Genomic DNA, 17,728 nt, shown 5'->3' on the forward strand with positions numbered 1-17,728 from the left:
GGGGGACCCCAGAGGATGGGCAAGGAGTTATAGTGAGAGGGACAGAGGGACGAAAAAGAGAGGGGAAAAAAGGGGGAAAGAAAAATATCAATAATAATGATGGGGTAGAAAGGGGAGGAGGGGCATTAACGGAAGTTAGAGAAGTCAATGTTCATGCCATCAGGTTGGAGATACTTAATTTTTATCATATTTAAGTCACTCAGTTATTTTTTCTCTCTCCTGTCATTTATCCATTCTTTGTAAACTCTATCTCGACTAATAGAACTTCCATCCCACTGATAGCTTTTGATTCTCATTAACATATCCAAATGACATTCACCTAAACAGTTTCTCAGCTTGTTTTTGAGTTGATTTATTAGGCTAAAACCTCGCTTACAGTCCGCACTAGACGCAAGAAAGGTTCCCCCAATGTCCATCAACTGTGCAAGGTCGCAAAACTGTTCATTTTGAAGTACAAATGCCACCATTTGAGCAAAGTTTGAAATTGGTTTGGATTTAATTTTTTGCACGGAAAATTTGCAATCATTAACTGTCTAACTATAACAATATTTTCAGCTAGAAAGTCATGATATTTTAGACATAAGGCATTAACTTGTTCATTGCCAAGTGTGAAGTCACAATCTGCAATTGCGGAGAAATCAAAAGCTGACCGTTCTTGGACCTCAACTTTGATCTCCTCTGGGTTTGATCGTTTTCGCTCTCGCTCATCTGCACTCAACTATAACATGCATAGCACTCCTGTAAAGAGTAATGACGGGTTCTTTTGCCTGAGCTTTTGTACACTGTCCAAATGCGATTTACTTGCCAAATGACGCTTCAAAAAGTCAAGTTTCTAAATATCATCCCACTTCTTTCCACTGGCAAATTCTCCAGCAACTTTCGCATCACAACAATACAAACCGGTAACTCCAGTTTCCGAATCATACATAAATATTTCTCGTAGCTGAACGTTCATGACCTCTGGAACTTTCGGTGTAACAGTGTCTACTATTTTGTTAAGCCATTCAACTTTAAACAAATTTGCAAACACGAGGAATTCTGGAAAGTCAAGCAACACACATCAAAGTTGCTGGTGAACGCAGCAGGCCAGGCAGCATCTCTAGGAAGAGGTATAGTCGACATTTCAGGCCGAGACCCTTCAGCCTGAAACGTCGACTGTACCTCTTCCTGGAGATGCTGCCTGGCCTGCTGCGTTCACCAGCAGCTTTGATGTGTGTTGCTTAAACAAATTTGCAGTTCTTTTGCGCTTCACGCCCTTCGCTTCTTTTGAATTTGACATAGTGAATCAATATTTTTTCCAGTAATAACTTAGTAAGCTATCTACAGGATTTGAAACAGATCTTTGTAAACTTTACGATATGAACACTGTCCGCCAAACATAGCTGCTGCTGTGATGCCGCTGTACAAACCGGAACAGGAAAGGTGAGGTGATGTAAATTAATGACGTGCATTGTGGTATTTGAAAAACCAACTAACTAGTTAACAGAAAGAGCTAGCTAAAAGATTATTTTCAATAAGTATAATGATTAACTACTACACTATTTTAGGTAACTAACCTTTTGCGTGCACATTAATTTCACTCGTGTGCTAGTTGAAAAACGTGTGTGCACACGCACACAGCTTAGAGGGAACAGTGGTTATAGCTGCATATGGTTATAATCAAAAACCACTGAAGCTTTTTTTAAATTACTGCTCATTCAAGCCCTATCCATGATGCTACAACTTCAGTCATCTCTCCCACTGCTTGTCCTGGAGATCTCAGAGAATCAAATGGCTCAGAATCAGGTTTCATATCACCGGCATATGTTGTGAAATCTGTTGTGGAGCAGCAATATATTGCAATGCATCACTGTAATTTACAGTACCTAGATATTGCATTACATGGTGCAAAAAGAGGAAAAGAATATTGTTCATGGGTTCAATGTCCATTCAGAAATCTGATGGCAAAGAATATGAAGCTATTCGTGAATCGCTTCAGTTGCAGAGGGTGGTGCAAGGTATCATGTCAGTACCTTGGTAGCCAAAGGTGGTAGTTAATTCTCCTGTTTATTTGCAGGATTCTTTCTCTTCCTTTTTGTAGATTTAAAGAAAATTGAATCAGAATAGTGTTTATATTGTATATGTTTACTAAGTTTTTTTTGAACTTCAAGCGGACGGAAGTCAAGGCAAAACTATTAATTTAAATTCAGTCTGAATTCTTGAAAGTTTGCTCATTTTCCTCTGGTATAAATCCTGTTATCTCACTTGCTTCTGTTCTCTGTGCTTTTCCTTATTCTCAGCTTTGTTATTGTGCTTCAATGTATTGCGACTGGTGTGGCAAATGAGTAAACTGTCTCTTGTTCTTTCCTCCCTTGTTACATCCCCCACCTCCACCTCCACTCCCCACCTAGTTTGAGGCTCCTGGGCCTCTGCAGGATGAAGGAAGCCTTTTGGACTTTGACCCTTTGAAGCCAGAAAGTAATACAGTAGCGAGAGCAGCATCTCCAGTCTCTCAGGTTTGTTTAGCTCAGCCTTCCCGTTCGGGGTTAATGACCAAGTGGCTCAAGGCATTTCTGTTGGTCTCGTGTAAGAATTACTGGTTGGCTGCACCAGGCTGTTGTACTCTTGTGAAGAAGTGGTGGGGTATTGATCACTTTGTCGTTTTGATTTCCTTGTACAGTCTGACGCGAGGTAGACAAAGATTTGGAATCAGGATGTATGTCATGAAATTTGTTGCTCTGTGGTTAATCTGTAGATCAGAATTGTAGACTGAGACACTGTAATGGCCAGCAGTGATCATCATTTTTCTGTGTGCACCTATTGCCAACAAATTTTGCTGGAAATTTTCACAACGGTTCTGGTGAAATGGCAAATGAAAGGCTATCTATGAGTTAGAGCTTCTGGAGAGATGATATTTACTAGACAGAATAGATAATCAAATTCATTCTCATTGAGATAGTTTAGTACTTGCCTTTATTGTAAGATCCTTTGTCATCTTTTTGACTTGAAGTGTTAGTCACCAACCAGCTCTTTTTGGTTACTGCCTTAATCGGCACTTCCACAGAAATTTAGTCAATGATCTGATTATGATTAAGGATGGCCTTTCTCCTGAACAGTTGTCTGGAGTTGTTAGTCTTGCATGCAGTTATCCCCATACTGCTGACCAGGTTATTCATTAACCTGATAGTACAGTATATGCAGATGCATTGTATGACTTTAAACAATAAAATAGGTTTGATTTGCTTTCAAACATGGTCTTCATATGATAAAGGAATCTCAATGGAAAGAGGCCATTCATTATGCCAATTCTCTCCTACCTCATGCACAGCTCTACCTGAAGTAGCTCAAGTGTAAGCTGCCAGTGTCTTTCCTGCAGCTAAAAGGAGATCTGTGCGTGATAGCCATTTCTGCTTGGAACTCATTGTGATACTTGATCCCCATTTATCATTCCATTCAGAACCTTGCTGACCGAATCATGGGTTGGAGGACAGTTCTTAATCTTGGTTCTTGATGGCAGCACAGATGTGGGGGCTTGAGGCCTGTGCATGGATCCTGGTCCATGCTCTTGAGCTTTTTTTTTTACCCGGTTTGAGAATCAGATTTCCTTGTGCATCTGCTTTTGTAGTTTCACCTAATTCAAGAGACTGTAGATACTGGAATCTGGAACAACTCAGTATTTCCTCCAGCCTTGCCTACCATATTTGATGGTCTCGATGCAACTTCTACATTGAAGAGATCAAACACAGACTGTTTTGCAGAACACCATGCTCAGTCCACAATGTCAACCCTGAGTCCCCATTCCTACATTGATCTGTCCATCCTTGACCTTCTCTACTGCTGGGATGAAGCTCAATGCAAACTGGAAGAGCATCACATTTGTAATTCACTTGGGTAGTCCACAGTCCAGTGCTAGGATATTAGGTTTTGCACTTTTAGCTGAACCTCCCTTTTCCCCAACTTCATCCCTCTCTGTAACCCTCTTCCTTCGAATCCTCTGGTCCTGCCATTGTTCCCTTGCCGGCCTGTTTCCATCCCCCTTCACCACCAAAAATATCTTGTTCCAACTGTTAGTCATCTCTCCCTTTTTAATGATTTCCATGCTCTATGAGCCATGGCAATGCTTTGTGTTCCTGCTTGTCTCCTTCCAGCAGATGCTCGTTATAATCACATTCCCCTCTTCCACCTTGCTCCACCCCATTTTCTTTGTCCCAGCTATCATTCACTTGGCAGTCATGCGACTCCATCCCACTCACCTCTCTACCTGACTCCACCTGCCTCTTGTCATGCGACTCCACCCCACTCACCTTTACCTGACACTACCTGCCTCGTCATGTGACTCCACCCCACTCACCTTTATCTGACACTACCTGCCTCTTGTCATGCGACTCCACCCCACTCACCTCTCTACCTGACTCTACCTGCCTCTTGTCATGCGACTCCACCCCACTCACCTTTATCTGACACTACCTGCCTCTTGTCATGCGACTCCACCCCACTCACCTCTCTACCTGACTCCACCTGCCTCTTGTCATGCGACTGCACCCCACTCACCTCTACCTGACTCTACCTGCCTCTTGTCATGCGACTGCACCCCACTCACCTCTACCTGACACTACCTGCCTCTTGTCATGCGACTCCATCCCACTCACCTCTACCTGACACTACCTGCCTCTTGTCATGCGACTGCACCCCACTCACCTCTACCTGACACTACCTGCCTCTTGTCATGTAACTCCATCCCACTCACCTCTACCTGACACTACCTGCCTCTTGTCATGCGACTGCACCCCACTCACCTCTACCTGACCCTACCTGCCTCTTGTCATGCGACTCCATCCCACTCACCTCTACCTGACACTACCTGCCTCTTGTCATGCACCCTTTCTCAGCCTTTCCACTAACTGCCTCAACTGTTTCTTACCACTGCCCTTCTCTGCTGGTCATTGCCATCCAATCCTGATGCATGATTCTGACCCTAAACATCGACTATTCCTTTCCTCCCATTGACCCTGCTCAACCCACAGACATTCGAGAGCAGGTTGTTTCACCTGAGCTGTTCATCATTGGGAATGAAAACCTGCCATGTGTTTTGTTAAATCTGATCTCCTACATTGATCAAAGTTCTGATTTCCCAGAATTTCCTTTCCCTGCGGAAGGGAAATGCAATGTTAGCATTCATTTTGATAAAACTAGAATATAAAAGCAAGGATGTAAAGATGAGAATTATAAGGCATTGGTCAGACCACATTTGGCATATTAAAAGCAAATTGGGGTCCCATATCTAAGAATTAATGTACTGACATGGGAGATGGTCCAGAGGAGGTTTGAGAATGACTCTGGAAATGAAAGGGTTAATGTATGTGGAGTGTTTGATGGCTCTGGGCCTGTATTGCTGGAGTTTAGAAGAGTAAGGGGGAGCTCATTAAAACCTATTGAATATTGAAAGGACTAGATGGACAGGATGTTTCCAGTAGTAGGAGAGTTTAGAACCATAGGGCACAGCCTCAGAATACAACTACATCCTTTTAGAACAGATGAGGAGGAATTCTTGAGCCAGAGGGTGGTGAATTTATGGAATTCATTGCCACAGATGTCTGTGGAGGCCAAGTCATTGGGTATATTTAAAGTGACGGTTGATAGGTTCTTGATTAGTAAGGGTGTCAATGGTTATGGGGAGGAGGCAGGAAAATGAGAGGGATAGTAAGTCAGTCATGACGGAATGGTGGAGTAGACTTGATACATTGAATAGCATAATTCTGCTCCTATGTTTTATGGCCTTGATGGACTGGCATTTTCGTGGTAGTAATTGCAAGCTATTGTATGCCGCAGAAGAATGTTCGGGAATATAGCCTGAAGTATAGGCAAGCATTTTGCTGCTGCAGGTTTCCCTCATAGCCTTGCACAACTTTTAGCAGTTGGATCAATAAATACATTTGTAAGGGAACAAAGATAAGTGAATGTTTGATTTGTTAGCAGTAGAAAAAAAATTGCTGGAAACCATTTTGCCACTTATACACAGCACTAGTTTCATGAACTTTGTCATTAGAAATATTCCAGTAAGGTGAAAAAGTTATTTGTGTAAAGTGTAACTAACTTCATTTTTTATTCAACATGCTAGACTTTACCTTGGGATTTGTGGGAGGTAAGCAATATGAATTAACTCTTAAAACACACCAGCATGCTGAAGGCTTTTACAGTTTGCTTGATGCTGACACCTTTTTATGCATACAGTTATATATCCACTGCTTTTGAGCAGCACCTATTGCTTCAGCTTTGGAAGTTTAAATGTTGCCCTTGTCTGTTGTGCTCCTTTGTGTAGAATTTCTCTTCCCTCTTTTCCCAGCCAGAATCTTGAGTTTGTACACCACTGCTTTGCATTTAAGACAAGTCTCACGTGCATTATTAGATGTCATCCATTTGTATGTCAGTGTTTATGTATTTGAAACTTTGATACTCATTTCATATCATATATGTTGTCTCTTGAGTATATGTTTTAGTTGAATTATGGACAGCTTTTTTTGCTTCAGTGTCAACAAGATTAACTAGCTACCTGAAGATTCATGGCTCTACAATTTGGGGCTTGAGATGACCTCCTTGGGATTTGCTTTGGGATTCAAGACAGAGAATTAAGTCTCTGAATGGTGATATTTTGTTTTAAAATGCACATGGTTAATTCTTCAGTGATACCAGTGTTAATTCTGGGAATGTCATTTGAAATTATTCCTTGGAGCTATTGACAACCTGGTACTAGAAAGCTGTGACTTCACTGCTACTGTTGCACAGCATCCAATGAAGCAGATCTCATTAGATACCTGCTTATTGGGTGTAACCTGTTTGCAGGCTAATTGGATGTAGTTGCAGTCCTTTTGAAGCTGTCATTTAAGTGTTGACGGCATTCATTCAATTCTGCAACATACTTGTCAGTCACAAAGCTATCTCGTATTTGTTGCACACACTAGAGGAACTCAGCAGGTCAGGCAGCAGCTATGAAGAGCTGATGCTTTGGACTGAGACCCTTAAGTACTATTCATGTTCTGATAAGGGTCTCTGCCTGAAACCTCAGCACTCTATTCCTCTCCAGAGATCCTGCCTGACATGCTGAGTTCCTCCAGCGTTTTGTGTGTTTCTCTGGATTTTCAGTATCTGTAGAATGTCTCGTTTGTCTTGTATTAGTTGCATTGTTTAAGCTGTTGTCTTGTGTAGATGTGTAAAGTGGGATTTCTTAAACACCGAATATATTGGTTTCTCAGAATGCAACAGCCATTGCTTTTCCAAGTTGATGCAACTGTAACTTGATGTGCATTGTTCCATCGTGGGACATGATTTGGTAAATTCATCAGAGCAAATTTAAAATAATAGCCTCTTTTGAAGACTGACCAGTTCTGTAGGTTTAACTATTTATACCCTCCTCCGATAAGTGAATGGGTAAGGCCCACACAGCTTAGCTTGTGCTTGTGAACCTGTCCCCAGTTTACAGCTAATGTTTAAAAAGACCATAAGACTTAGAAGCAGAATTGGGCCTCTTGGCACATTGAGTCTGCTCGTTCATTCCATCAACCCTCAAAATGCTGGAGGAACTCGGCGGGCCAGCCAGCATCTATGGAAAAGAGTACAGTCGACGTACTAGGCTGAGGCCCTTCAGCAGGATCGATGAAGTGCCTTGGCCCTAAGCATCAACTGTACTCTTCTCCATAGATGCTGCCTGGCTTGCTGAGTTCCACCAGCATTTTGTGTGTGTTGCTTGGATTTCCAGCATTTGCAGATTTCCTCTTGTTTGTGATTGGCCTTCATTCCATCATGACTGATTTTATTATCCCTTCCTCTCAACTCCATTCTATTGTCTTCTTTCACGAGCTGACTTATTCAAAATCTATCAACCTCTGCTTTAAATATACTTAATGACTTAGCTTCAGCAGCTGTCTATGACAATGAATTCCACAGATTACCACCCTCTGGCTAAAGAAGTTCCTTCCCATCTTTGTTTTAAATGGATGTCCCTCTATTCTGACGCCGTGCCCCCCAGTCCTAGACTCACCCACTATAGGAAACAATCTCTCCACATCCACTCTGTCTAGCCCTTTTACTATTTGATGGATTTTATCGAGATTTCTCCCCCCCCCCCACTCCCTTCATTCTTAACTCCAACCAGCACAGGCCCAGAGCCATCAATGCTTCTCATGTTAGCCTTTCTTATTGCCAGAATCATTCTCTTGATCTTCCTCTGCACCCTCTCCAATGCCAGCACATCTTTTAGGCGAGGGGCCCAAAACTACTCTCAATACTCCAAGTCCTATTTGGCCAAGACCTTATAAAGCCTCGAGGTTACATCCTTGCTCTTGTATTCTAGTCCTCTCAAAATGAATGCTAACATTGCATTAGCCTTCCTTACCACCAACTCAACCTATTAAGTTAATCTATAGGGAATCCTGCATAAGGACTTCCAAATCCCTTTGCACCTCTGATTTTTGAAGTTTCTCCAAGTTTATAAAAATCTGTGCCTTTATTCCTTCTCCCAAAGTACATGACAATACACTTCCCTACAATATATTCCATCTGCCATATCTTTGTCCATTCTCCAATCAGTCTGCCCTTCTGCAGACTTTCTGCTTCCTTAACACTTCTTGCCCCTACATCGTTCTTTGTATTGTCTACAAACTTCAGCCACAAAGCCACTAATGCCATCATCCAAATTGACATGTAATGTGAAAAGAAACATTCCCAACACTGACCTCTGTGGAACACTAGTAGACACTGGCAGCCAACCAGAAAGGCCCCTTTATTCCAACTCTTGCTAGTCAGCCAATCTTTTATCCATGCTGGTATCTTCCCTGTCATACCATGGGCTCTTATCTTGTTAAGCAGCCTCGTGTGGCACCTTGTCAAAGGCCTTCTGAAAATCCAAGTAAACAACATCCACTGACTCTCCTTTGTCTATCCTGCCTGTTATTTCCTCAAGAATTCCAACGTATTTGTCAGGCAAGATTTCCCTTTAAGGGACTTGGCTTATTTTATCATATGCCTCCAAGTACCCTGAAACCTCATTCTAAATAATGGACTCCAAGATCTTCTGAACCACTGGAGTCAGGTTAACTGCCCTATAATTACTTTTCTTCTGCCTTCCCCCCTTCTTGAAGAGTGAAGTGATATTTGCAATTTTCCAGTCCTCTGGAACCATTCCAGAATCTAGTGATTCTTGAAAGATCATTACTTGTGCCTCCGCAATCTCTTCAGCTACTGTTTTCAGAAACCTGGTTTGTAGTCCATCTGGTCCAGGTGATAAATCTATCTTAAGACCCTTCAACTTCCCAAGCATCTTCTCCTTGGTAATAGCAACTACACTCACTTCTGCCCTCGGCATTCTCGAATTTCTGGCGTACTTGTAGTGTCTTCCACAGTGAAGATGTAATGCAAAATACTAATTCAATTCATCCACCATTTCTTTGTCCCCCATTAGATTAGATTATGAGAACACTCAGTCCTCGTTTATTGTCATTTAGAAATGCATACATACATTAAGAAATGATACAATGTTTCTCCGGAGTGATATCACAGAAAACAGGACAAACCAAAGACTAACACTGACAGAACCACATAATTATAACATATAGTTACAGCAGTGCAAAGCAATACCATAATTTGATGAAGAACAAACCATGGGCATGGTAAATAAAGTCTCAAAAGTCCCCGAGTCGATCGACTCCCGAGTCCCCGATAGCAGGCGCCAAAAGGGAGAAACTCCCTGCCATAAACCTCCAGGCACCGTCAACTTGCCAATACCTTGGAAGCAGCCAACCACAGCCAACACTGAGTCCATCCGTCTGAAAACTTCGAGCTTCCGACCAGCCTCTCCAATACAGCCTCCTGAGCGCCATCCTCTGACCTCGCCCCGGCCACTGAAACACACAAAGCTAAGGCTTTCTGGGTCCTCTGCTCCGGAGATTCCGGTTACCACACAGTAGCAGCGGCAGTGAAGCGGGCATTTCAGAACTTTTCCAGAAATTCTTCCGTACTCTCACGTACGTCTCCATCAAATCAGAATTGTGCACGGTCCCCTACTTGAAAAATAACAGACATCACCACCGAAGTGGCCGCACGTGCGGCCGTCGTGCCGCCATCTTCTCCTCTTCTCTGTAATTTTCCAGCGGTCCGATATCCACTCTCACCTCTTTTGTTCTTTATATATCTGAAAAAACTTTTGGTATCTGCTGATATTGGTTAGCTTGCATTCCTATTTCATCTTTTCTCTCATTGTAGCTTTTTTAGTTGCCTTCTGTTGGTTTTTAAAAAGCTTCCGAACCCTCTGAATTCTCAGTAATTTTTTTGCTGGGAATCTTTTACTTTTAAGCTGTCCTAGACTTCCCTTGTCGGCCTGCGCTTCCCTTGTCAAAAGGGAAGAACCCATTCTAGGTTTAGTTACAGCTGTAATCATTGTCTTTTTGTAATAGGAACAAAGTTTTTTGCATTTAGGCTTGTTTCAGATAGCTAGCACAGTCGATGAATTAAATACATGAGTCATTCCAGTCATACAGATGTTTTTGCAATTAGTAAATCATTGGGTGTTGCACTAAAATTGAAGAGATGCTTCGAAAATGGGTGTAATAATTGTGGCTAAGAAAGAGTACGTGCAGTTTAAGGACATTTAATTATAGACTCAAGGCGGAGTAATGGGGATATGTCATTGTACATTGCTGCCTTATTTGAAGTGGGAGGGAAAAAATTGTCCAACATTTGGAAGATCCTTTTATTAGCCTGACTTATAAAACAAAAATTATGAATTCTACTGGCTACAAAAACAAGAACGTTTAGAGTTTTATTGGAGCAAAAAACTGTTCTTGTGGAGATCCAAGCAAAAAGAACATTGTTGGATGTGCTCAGCTGGTCAAACAGCATCCATGGATCTAAAGTCTCAATTCGGGTCACTTAACTAGAAGGTCAGTGTGAACATTTTAAGATGTACAGGTGGGGAAGAAGTAATTAACACCTGTGAGTGCAGAACAAGGTATGATTTGGAAGTAAAAGCTAGTAGCCTCCCCCTCCAGCAGTCAAAGGGGGCCATTTTCCACTCTTCCTGCCCCTCAAAAACTTCCAGTAATTTTTCTTGCTTGCTCTTCCCCTCCCCTCTTCCATTTGCCACTCTGACACTCCTTTCACCTCTTCCTCACCTGCCTATCTCCTCCCCCTCCCCCCACCCCCCACTGGCCCTCCTTCCCTTTTTATCTATGGTCCACTCTCCTGTCCTATCAGATTCCTCCTTTAGCCCTTTTCTACCCATCACCTCCAATTTCTCACTTCATTCCCCCTCCCCAACCTTCCCCTCACCGAGCTACACCTATTACCTTCCAGCTTGTACTCCTTCCCACTTCCCACCACCTGATTTTGGCTTCTTCCCACTTCCTTTCAGTCCTAAATGTTCGGCCTGAAATGTCAACTGATTATTCATTTCCATAGATGTTGCCTGATCTGAGTTCCTCCAGCATTTTGAGAAAGTTGCTCTGGATTTCGAACATCTGTAGAATCTGTTAGTTACCACAACGGTTTCTTCATTCACTCTACCTTCATCTTTTACTTATTTCGTCAGCTATTCTCTCTACACGTTTGTCATTTTCTCAAATGTTGACATTTTTTCTCTACAGAAATGCTCCTTGATTTGCAAACTTTTGGCACTTTTTGCTAGAGCCACCCGATACATGTTTCTCCAGTTTAATGGAATTGTAGCTGATGTGTGACTCAGTGCTGTCTTCATCAGTCTCAGATTTTTAATAAGTTGTCAATCTTGTGGTTCAATTAATTGCTGTTTGCAGAAACCCTCTGCAAGAAAGTAAGAAATTTTAAAACTAGCGCCTCAAACCCAACTCAACTCTTTGTATTCATAATACTGAGTTCCGATTGCTGGCCAAGAGCTAGATATAATTTAAGACCATAAGAGATGGGAGCAGAACTAGGCCATTCAGCCTGTCGAGTCTATTCCGCCATTCCATCATGAGTGATCCTAGATCCCGCTCAGCCCCATATGCCCTCTTGCCATATCCTTTGATGCCCTAATTGATCAGGAAGCTATCAACCTTTGCCTTAACCCATGGACTTGGCCTCCACCAGTCTGTAGCAGAGCATTCCACAGATTTTTTTCAAAACTTTCAGTCGAGATCTTGAAGCAGTTTCTTAATTAGTCTTTAGAAGTACCGTAAGTCCAGTGCTCTTTGACTCTGTGGGTCTCTTCACTTCACTTGCCTGTTTTACTGAGCTTTTTTGTTCTATCTTTCTCCTGCTGCATCCTTCCGTACAGCCTGAAGGGAGTTCAACTAACAGCATGCCTATGGACCATTCTCCAAGCTTGGCTATTGGGGATGGTTTTAGTGAGAGCACTTTTGCAGTGGACTGGTCAGCCCAGCCCATTCTGCTTGAAGAGAAGGAAACTGTTGCTGCTGAAGTAAGTGTAAATAATGGTTGGGTATGTGCTTGCAATTTCTAATTATGTCAACCTGCTGTAAATTGCTTATTTCGGGAGAATGGCTAATTTTCAAAAATGAGACTGCGCATACCCTTGTAATCAGTGGCCACTTTATTAGATACAGGAGTGTGCCTGATAAAGTAGCCAAAGTGGATGTTTATGGTCTTCTGCTGTAGCCCATCCACTTCAAGGTACAAAGTGTTGTACTTACAGAGATGATCTTTTGCACACCTCTGTAATAGTTATTTGAGTTGGTGTCACCTTCTTGTCAGCTTGAGCCAGTTTGGCCATTCTCCTTTGACCTCTCTCATTAACAAGGCGTTTTCCCCCAGAGAACTGCTGCTCACTAGATGTTTTTTTGCACCATTCTCTGTAAACTCTTGAGATGACAATTGTGCGTGAAAATCCTAGGAGATCAACAGTTTTTAAGATGCTTAAACCACCCCATCTGGCACCAACAATCATTCCTTGGTCAAAGTCACTTAGTTCACATTTTTTCCCCATCCTGATGTTTGGTCTGAACAACTGAACCTCTTGACCATGTCTGCCTGCTTTTATGCATTGAGTTGCTGCTGCATGATTGGTTGATGAGATATTTGTATTAAGGATCAGGTAGCCATTTCTTATGGCAAATAACTATTCAGTCATTGTGTCTGTTCTGGCTCTTTGAGGAATACAGTAGTCCCCATTTCTCTGCAACAGACTTGCACTTTTCTGGCCTCTCCCCATTCTCATTGCTGTCTTGGGCTAGTGGCAAATGTACAGAAGCCAATTAACCTAACACTAATGACTTAGGGAAAACTGAGGAATGTGTTTCTAGAGAGAAGGTATCTTTAGAAAAAATGAGGAGGAACTTCTATCACCAGGGAATGCTGAATCTGTGGAGTTCATTGACACAGATGGCTGAATTGTGGAGGGTATATTTTAAAGTGGAGGTTGATAGGTTATTGATTAGTAAGGGCCTCAGGGTTGTGGGGAGAAGGCAGGAGAATGGGCACCAGAATTGGGATTGAACTTGGGCTGTTGGAGCTGTCCTGCTGCACCACTGTTCTACCTGAATCTTCTTGTCTCAATTTTAATTTTTAAAAAAACCACATTTTAATACTCGTATTGGATTTTATGTGCCAACTTCAGCAGTGTTACAATAAGCACTTGCACGGTATAGTTACTGCATTAGTAATCCTGGTGCCTGAATCAGTGTTCAGGGTGCAACAATTTAAATCTCCCTGATATTTGGAGACAGGGCTACCTAAACAAAATTCCAGGATGAAATGTTGGTGCCAGTAATGGACAGTGAAGTTATCGAATAATTTAAAAATCTGAATTACTACTATCCTTAAGGAAATTGGCTTGTCATGACATTGGTCTAAATTCCAAATCTGCAACTTGGCTGAACAGTAATTGCACCTAAGAGTGCCCTAGCGAGCAGCTTGGCTCAGTGACATTTAGGAACCAACTATGATGGACTCCATCTATGATACAAATGGACTGTATTTCCTTACACTAACATCTTTTGAAGCCCTCAGAATCCAAGTTGGATGTTACTTCCCAGAGGTAGTATTCAGGTTTACTGGAAATGCGTTGCAAAATTTGTTGAACGTTTTTGATTTGTATTGCTACTTGGTTGTTTCAGTTTTCTTGTACCAGCAAATCATTTTGGACAAGGCTGCAATGTATATGACATTTCTGTAATTTGGAAATTTTGCTTGTAAAAATGTGCTTAATTTATTTTATTTTCTTTGAAGTTGGGTTCCTAGTAGTTTAAAAGATATTAACTCATTACACATTGAAAAATTGTTTCACTGACTATAAAACATCTTTGTGCACCATGCAAGGTGTTGAATAAATGCAAGCCTCATTTATAGTTGAAAAGCAACTGGGGAAATCAAATCTTTCTGTAACTTTAATGTTGTCCACAAGTCAGTGCAGCTACACCCAAGTATAAGTAAATTTAGAACAAAGGAAAACTCAAACCTTAGTCATTCTTAACTGGTGTATGACTAACACACACTGGGTATTGCCTCTGTACTGGCTTCCCTTGTCCTTTGACTGTTCTGCAGGCTCCCTTTTTAATCTGTTGATGATCCAACAAGAAAAGCTTTTCACGGTATCATCACCCTACATCAGTGGACAGTTTGATTGTCAAGCCCGTCAGAAATGCCACAGCAGAATAGAATGGCAGAGATCGTAGAACTGTGGCCTTGCAGCTCTACCAACCTAGATTCTTCCCCTGTCCTTTTCCAATTCTGATGAAGGGTCTTGGTGCAAAGCATTGATTCTTAGTCCTCGACATGGATGTTGTCTGTCCTGCTTGCTGAGTTCCTCTGTTACTCTGGATTTCCTGCATCTTGTAGAATCTTGTGTTTTCAGTCTAGATCCAATCCTGTCCTCTGGAGTATGCATGTTCATCCCTCAATTCTGCTTTTCTCCCTATCTCAAATATGTCAGGGTTGACGGGTTAGTTGACCATTGAGGGTTAAATCTGGAAGAACTGGGAATGTGGAATGAATAAAACAATGACTGTAATTAGGTTCTTTACAGTCAATGACCTGCAGTGTTTGTTTCTCTGCTACATAACTCTGGATAGGAGCTTTTGTATGCATTCTGGTCTTCTGCGGAACGTCTTCCAGCCCTGATAATTCTCTGCATGTCAAAAAGAAGTAAATAAAGTGTGAACATTGCAAGCTGTTTTGCATAGACCCAATCCAAACAATCATTAACACCTCAATTTGGGGTTGTTAAAGGAGACCAAATGCATACTTAATAAGTATGCAAACAAACCTGGAAGAGATAGATCATCATCTTGAGTTTAATCAATGATGAAGGGAAAGTAAAATGTTTCCATTTGTAGGAAGGTTGGTAGCTAAAGGGCACAAACTTAAGATGAATGGTTAGAACCTTATGTAATCTAGAATTTCAAGTTGTTTATTTTTGTTTAATTATATAATTAATGCATGTAGAAATGAGACATTTCTCTGAACCAGCGTGTAAAGCTCAGTAGTACACATAAACACACGATAACATGAAAGTAAGGATAAAATCTACAGATGAATCTCACACAATTAACAATCTGAAGTGCATTAATATTCCATATTGTACTAGAACAGATTAACGTGACACTTCGAATATGACACAGCAGGGAGTTCAGAAGCCTAATGGTCCGGGTGAAGAAACAGTTTCATCCTGACCGTTTTTAGTGCGTTGTAGTCTCCTGCCTGATAGAGGGTGAGAGGATGCTGGATGGTTGTGTGGGATCCTTTATAATACTAGGAGCCCTGCACATGCAGCACTCCTCATGGATAGTGGGGAGACTCCTATGATCCTCTCAGCTGTTCTCACAGTCCTTTGTAGGGACTTCTGGCCCGATGTTTGACTGCTCCCATACCGGATGGAGATGAACTTGTCAGGACACTCTCAGTGGTGCTCCTGTAAAACACAGTTAAGATGGGGTGTGGGGGAGCCTTGCTTACCTCAGTCTTCTTGGGAAGTGGAGGTGCTGCTGTGCTGCCTTGTTCAGAGAGGTGATATTAAAGGACCAGGTGAAGTAATCGTGATGTGAACCCCAGGAACTTGGAAGCATTTGAAGCAGATTCAGTTGCTTTTGCAAAGGAAATTGAGTTTGTACATGGAAAGAAAGGGCTTTCTAGTTTCCCTGCAAGAAAGGGCTGAGCATGGGTACAATGGTCTGAATAGCCACCTATTATTGCACAGAGGGTGAGACCCTTTTAGAGTCAAGCTGCATTTGATCTATCTCAAACTCAATAAGCAATGTCAGTGTTTTAGTGTACTGAAGTTGTGCCTTAAATGCAACTTGGCATTGCAATAAAGAATACTGATATACTGATGTTATGAGACCGGTGTTCGGAGGCCTGAACGATGAAATGCGACAGAAGTTTTTGGTATTTAGGGAATTGGTCTGAAAAAACGTGGTGTGAGTCTTCAGGCTCACTGATGGCAGTAATGAGAGGAGAGCATGTCCTAGGCAGCGATTTAAACAGAGAGAGGAGAAATGGGTTAAAAATTCTATATCTGAATGCACAAAGTGTCAGAGATAAGGCGGATGAGCTTGAAGCTCAGGTGCGAACAGGTAACTATGATGTTGTTGGGATAACGGAGACATGGCTGCAGGGGGATCAGACCTGAGAATTGAATGTACAAGGGTATACGTGCTATCGAAGGGACAGAAAAGTGGGCAGAAGGGGTGGGGTGGCCCTGTTGGTGAGGAATGAGATTCAGCCCCTTGCAAGGGGGGACATAGAATCAGGAGAAGTAGAGTCAATGTGGATAGAACAGAGGAACAGGAAGGGCAAAAAGACCCTAATAGGTGTTATCTACAGGCCCCCAAACAGTAGCATGGATATTGGGTGCAAGTTGCATAGGGAGTTAACAATGGCATGTGGCAAAGGAAATGTCGCAGTAGTTATGGGGGATTTCAACGTGCAGGTGAACTGGGAAAATCAGGTTGGTACTGGACCCCAGGATAGGGAGTTTGTAGAGTGCCTACGGGATGCATTTTTGGAGCAGCTTGTACGAGAGCTGACCAGGGATAAGGCTATTCTGGATTTAATGTTGTGCAATGAACAGGATTTGATAAGTGATCTTGAAGTAAAGGAGCCATTAGGAGGTAGTGACCATAATATGATAAGTTTTTATCTGCAGGTTGAGAGGGATAAGGGCAGATCAGAAGTGTCAGTATTGCAGTTGAACAGAGGAGACTATGGAACCATGAGGGAGGAGCTGGCCAAAGTTGACTGGTCGGATATCCTAGCAGAAAAGACAGTGGAACAGCAATGGCAGGTATTCTTTGGGAATAATGCACAAGGTGCAAAATCAGTTCATCCCCCGGAGAAGGAAGGATTCAAAGGGGGGAAAGTGGCCACAGTGGTTGACAAAGGAAGTCAGAGATAGCATAGCATTAGAAAAGAAGTATAACAGAGCTAAGGTGAGTGGGAAGATGGATGATTGGGAAATTTTTAAGGAGCAACAGAACTTAACTAAAAGGCAATACGGGGAGAAAAAATGACGTATGAACGCAAGCTAGCTAGGAATATAAAGGAGGATAGCAAAAGTTTTTTTAGGTATGTGAAGAGAAGGAAGATAGTTAAGAACAATGTTGGGCCCTTGAAGAATGAATTGAGAGAAATTGTTATGGGAAACAGAGAAATGGCAGACGAATTTAATAAGTACTTTGGATCTGTCTTCACTAGGGAAGACACAAGCAATCTCCCAGATGTATGGATGGGCCAAGGACATAGGGTAACAGAGGAACTGAAACAGATTGACATTAGGAAGGAAACGGTG

The 17,728-nt window shown here is 42.1% G+C and overlaps 1 protein-coding gene across 10 annotated transcripts in view; it reads left to right on the top strand.

Annotated features, from left to right (window-relative positions):
- The window catches only part of LOC134346863 (myc box-dependent-interacting protein 1), a 182,152-nt gene that overhangs the window by 120,426 nt on the left and 43,998 nt on the right, over positions 1-17,728 (top strand). For 4 of the 10 annotated variants that reach the window (XM_063048660.1, XM_063048661.1, XM_063048664.1 and 1 more), the window contains 3 exons: positions 2,391-2,495; positions 6,098-6,121; positions 12,263-12,406. The exons of 2 other annotated variants lie outside the window; for them this stretch is intronic. In XM_063048660.1, coding sequence (XP_062904730.1) covers positions 2,391-2,495; positions 6,098-6,121; positions 12,263-12,406 — 273 coding nt within the window. The remainder of the gene's footprint in view (positions 1-2,390; positions 2,496-6,097; positions 6,122-12,262; positions 12,407-17,728) is intronic. 4 more of the 10 variants (XM_063048666.1, XM_063048668.1, XM_063048665.1 and 1 more) reach the window with 3 other exon arrangements.

This window comes from Mobula hypostoma, chromosome 5 (assembly GCF_963921235.1).
Source record: "Mobula hypostoma chromosome 5, sMobHyp1.1, whole genome shotgun sequence".
Classification (NCBI taxonomy): Eukaryota; Metazoa; Chordata; class Chondrichthyes; order Myliobatiformes; family Myliobatidae; genus Mobula; species Mobula hypostoma.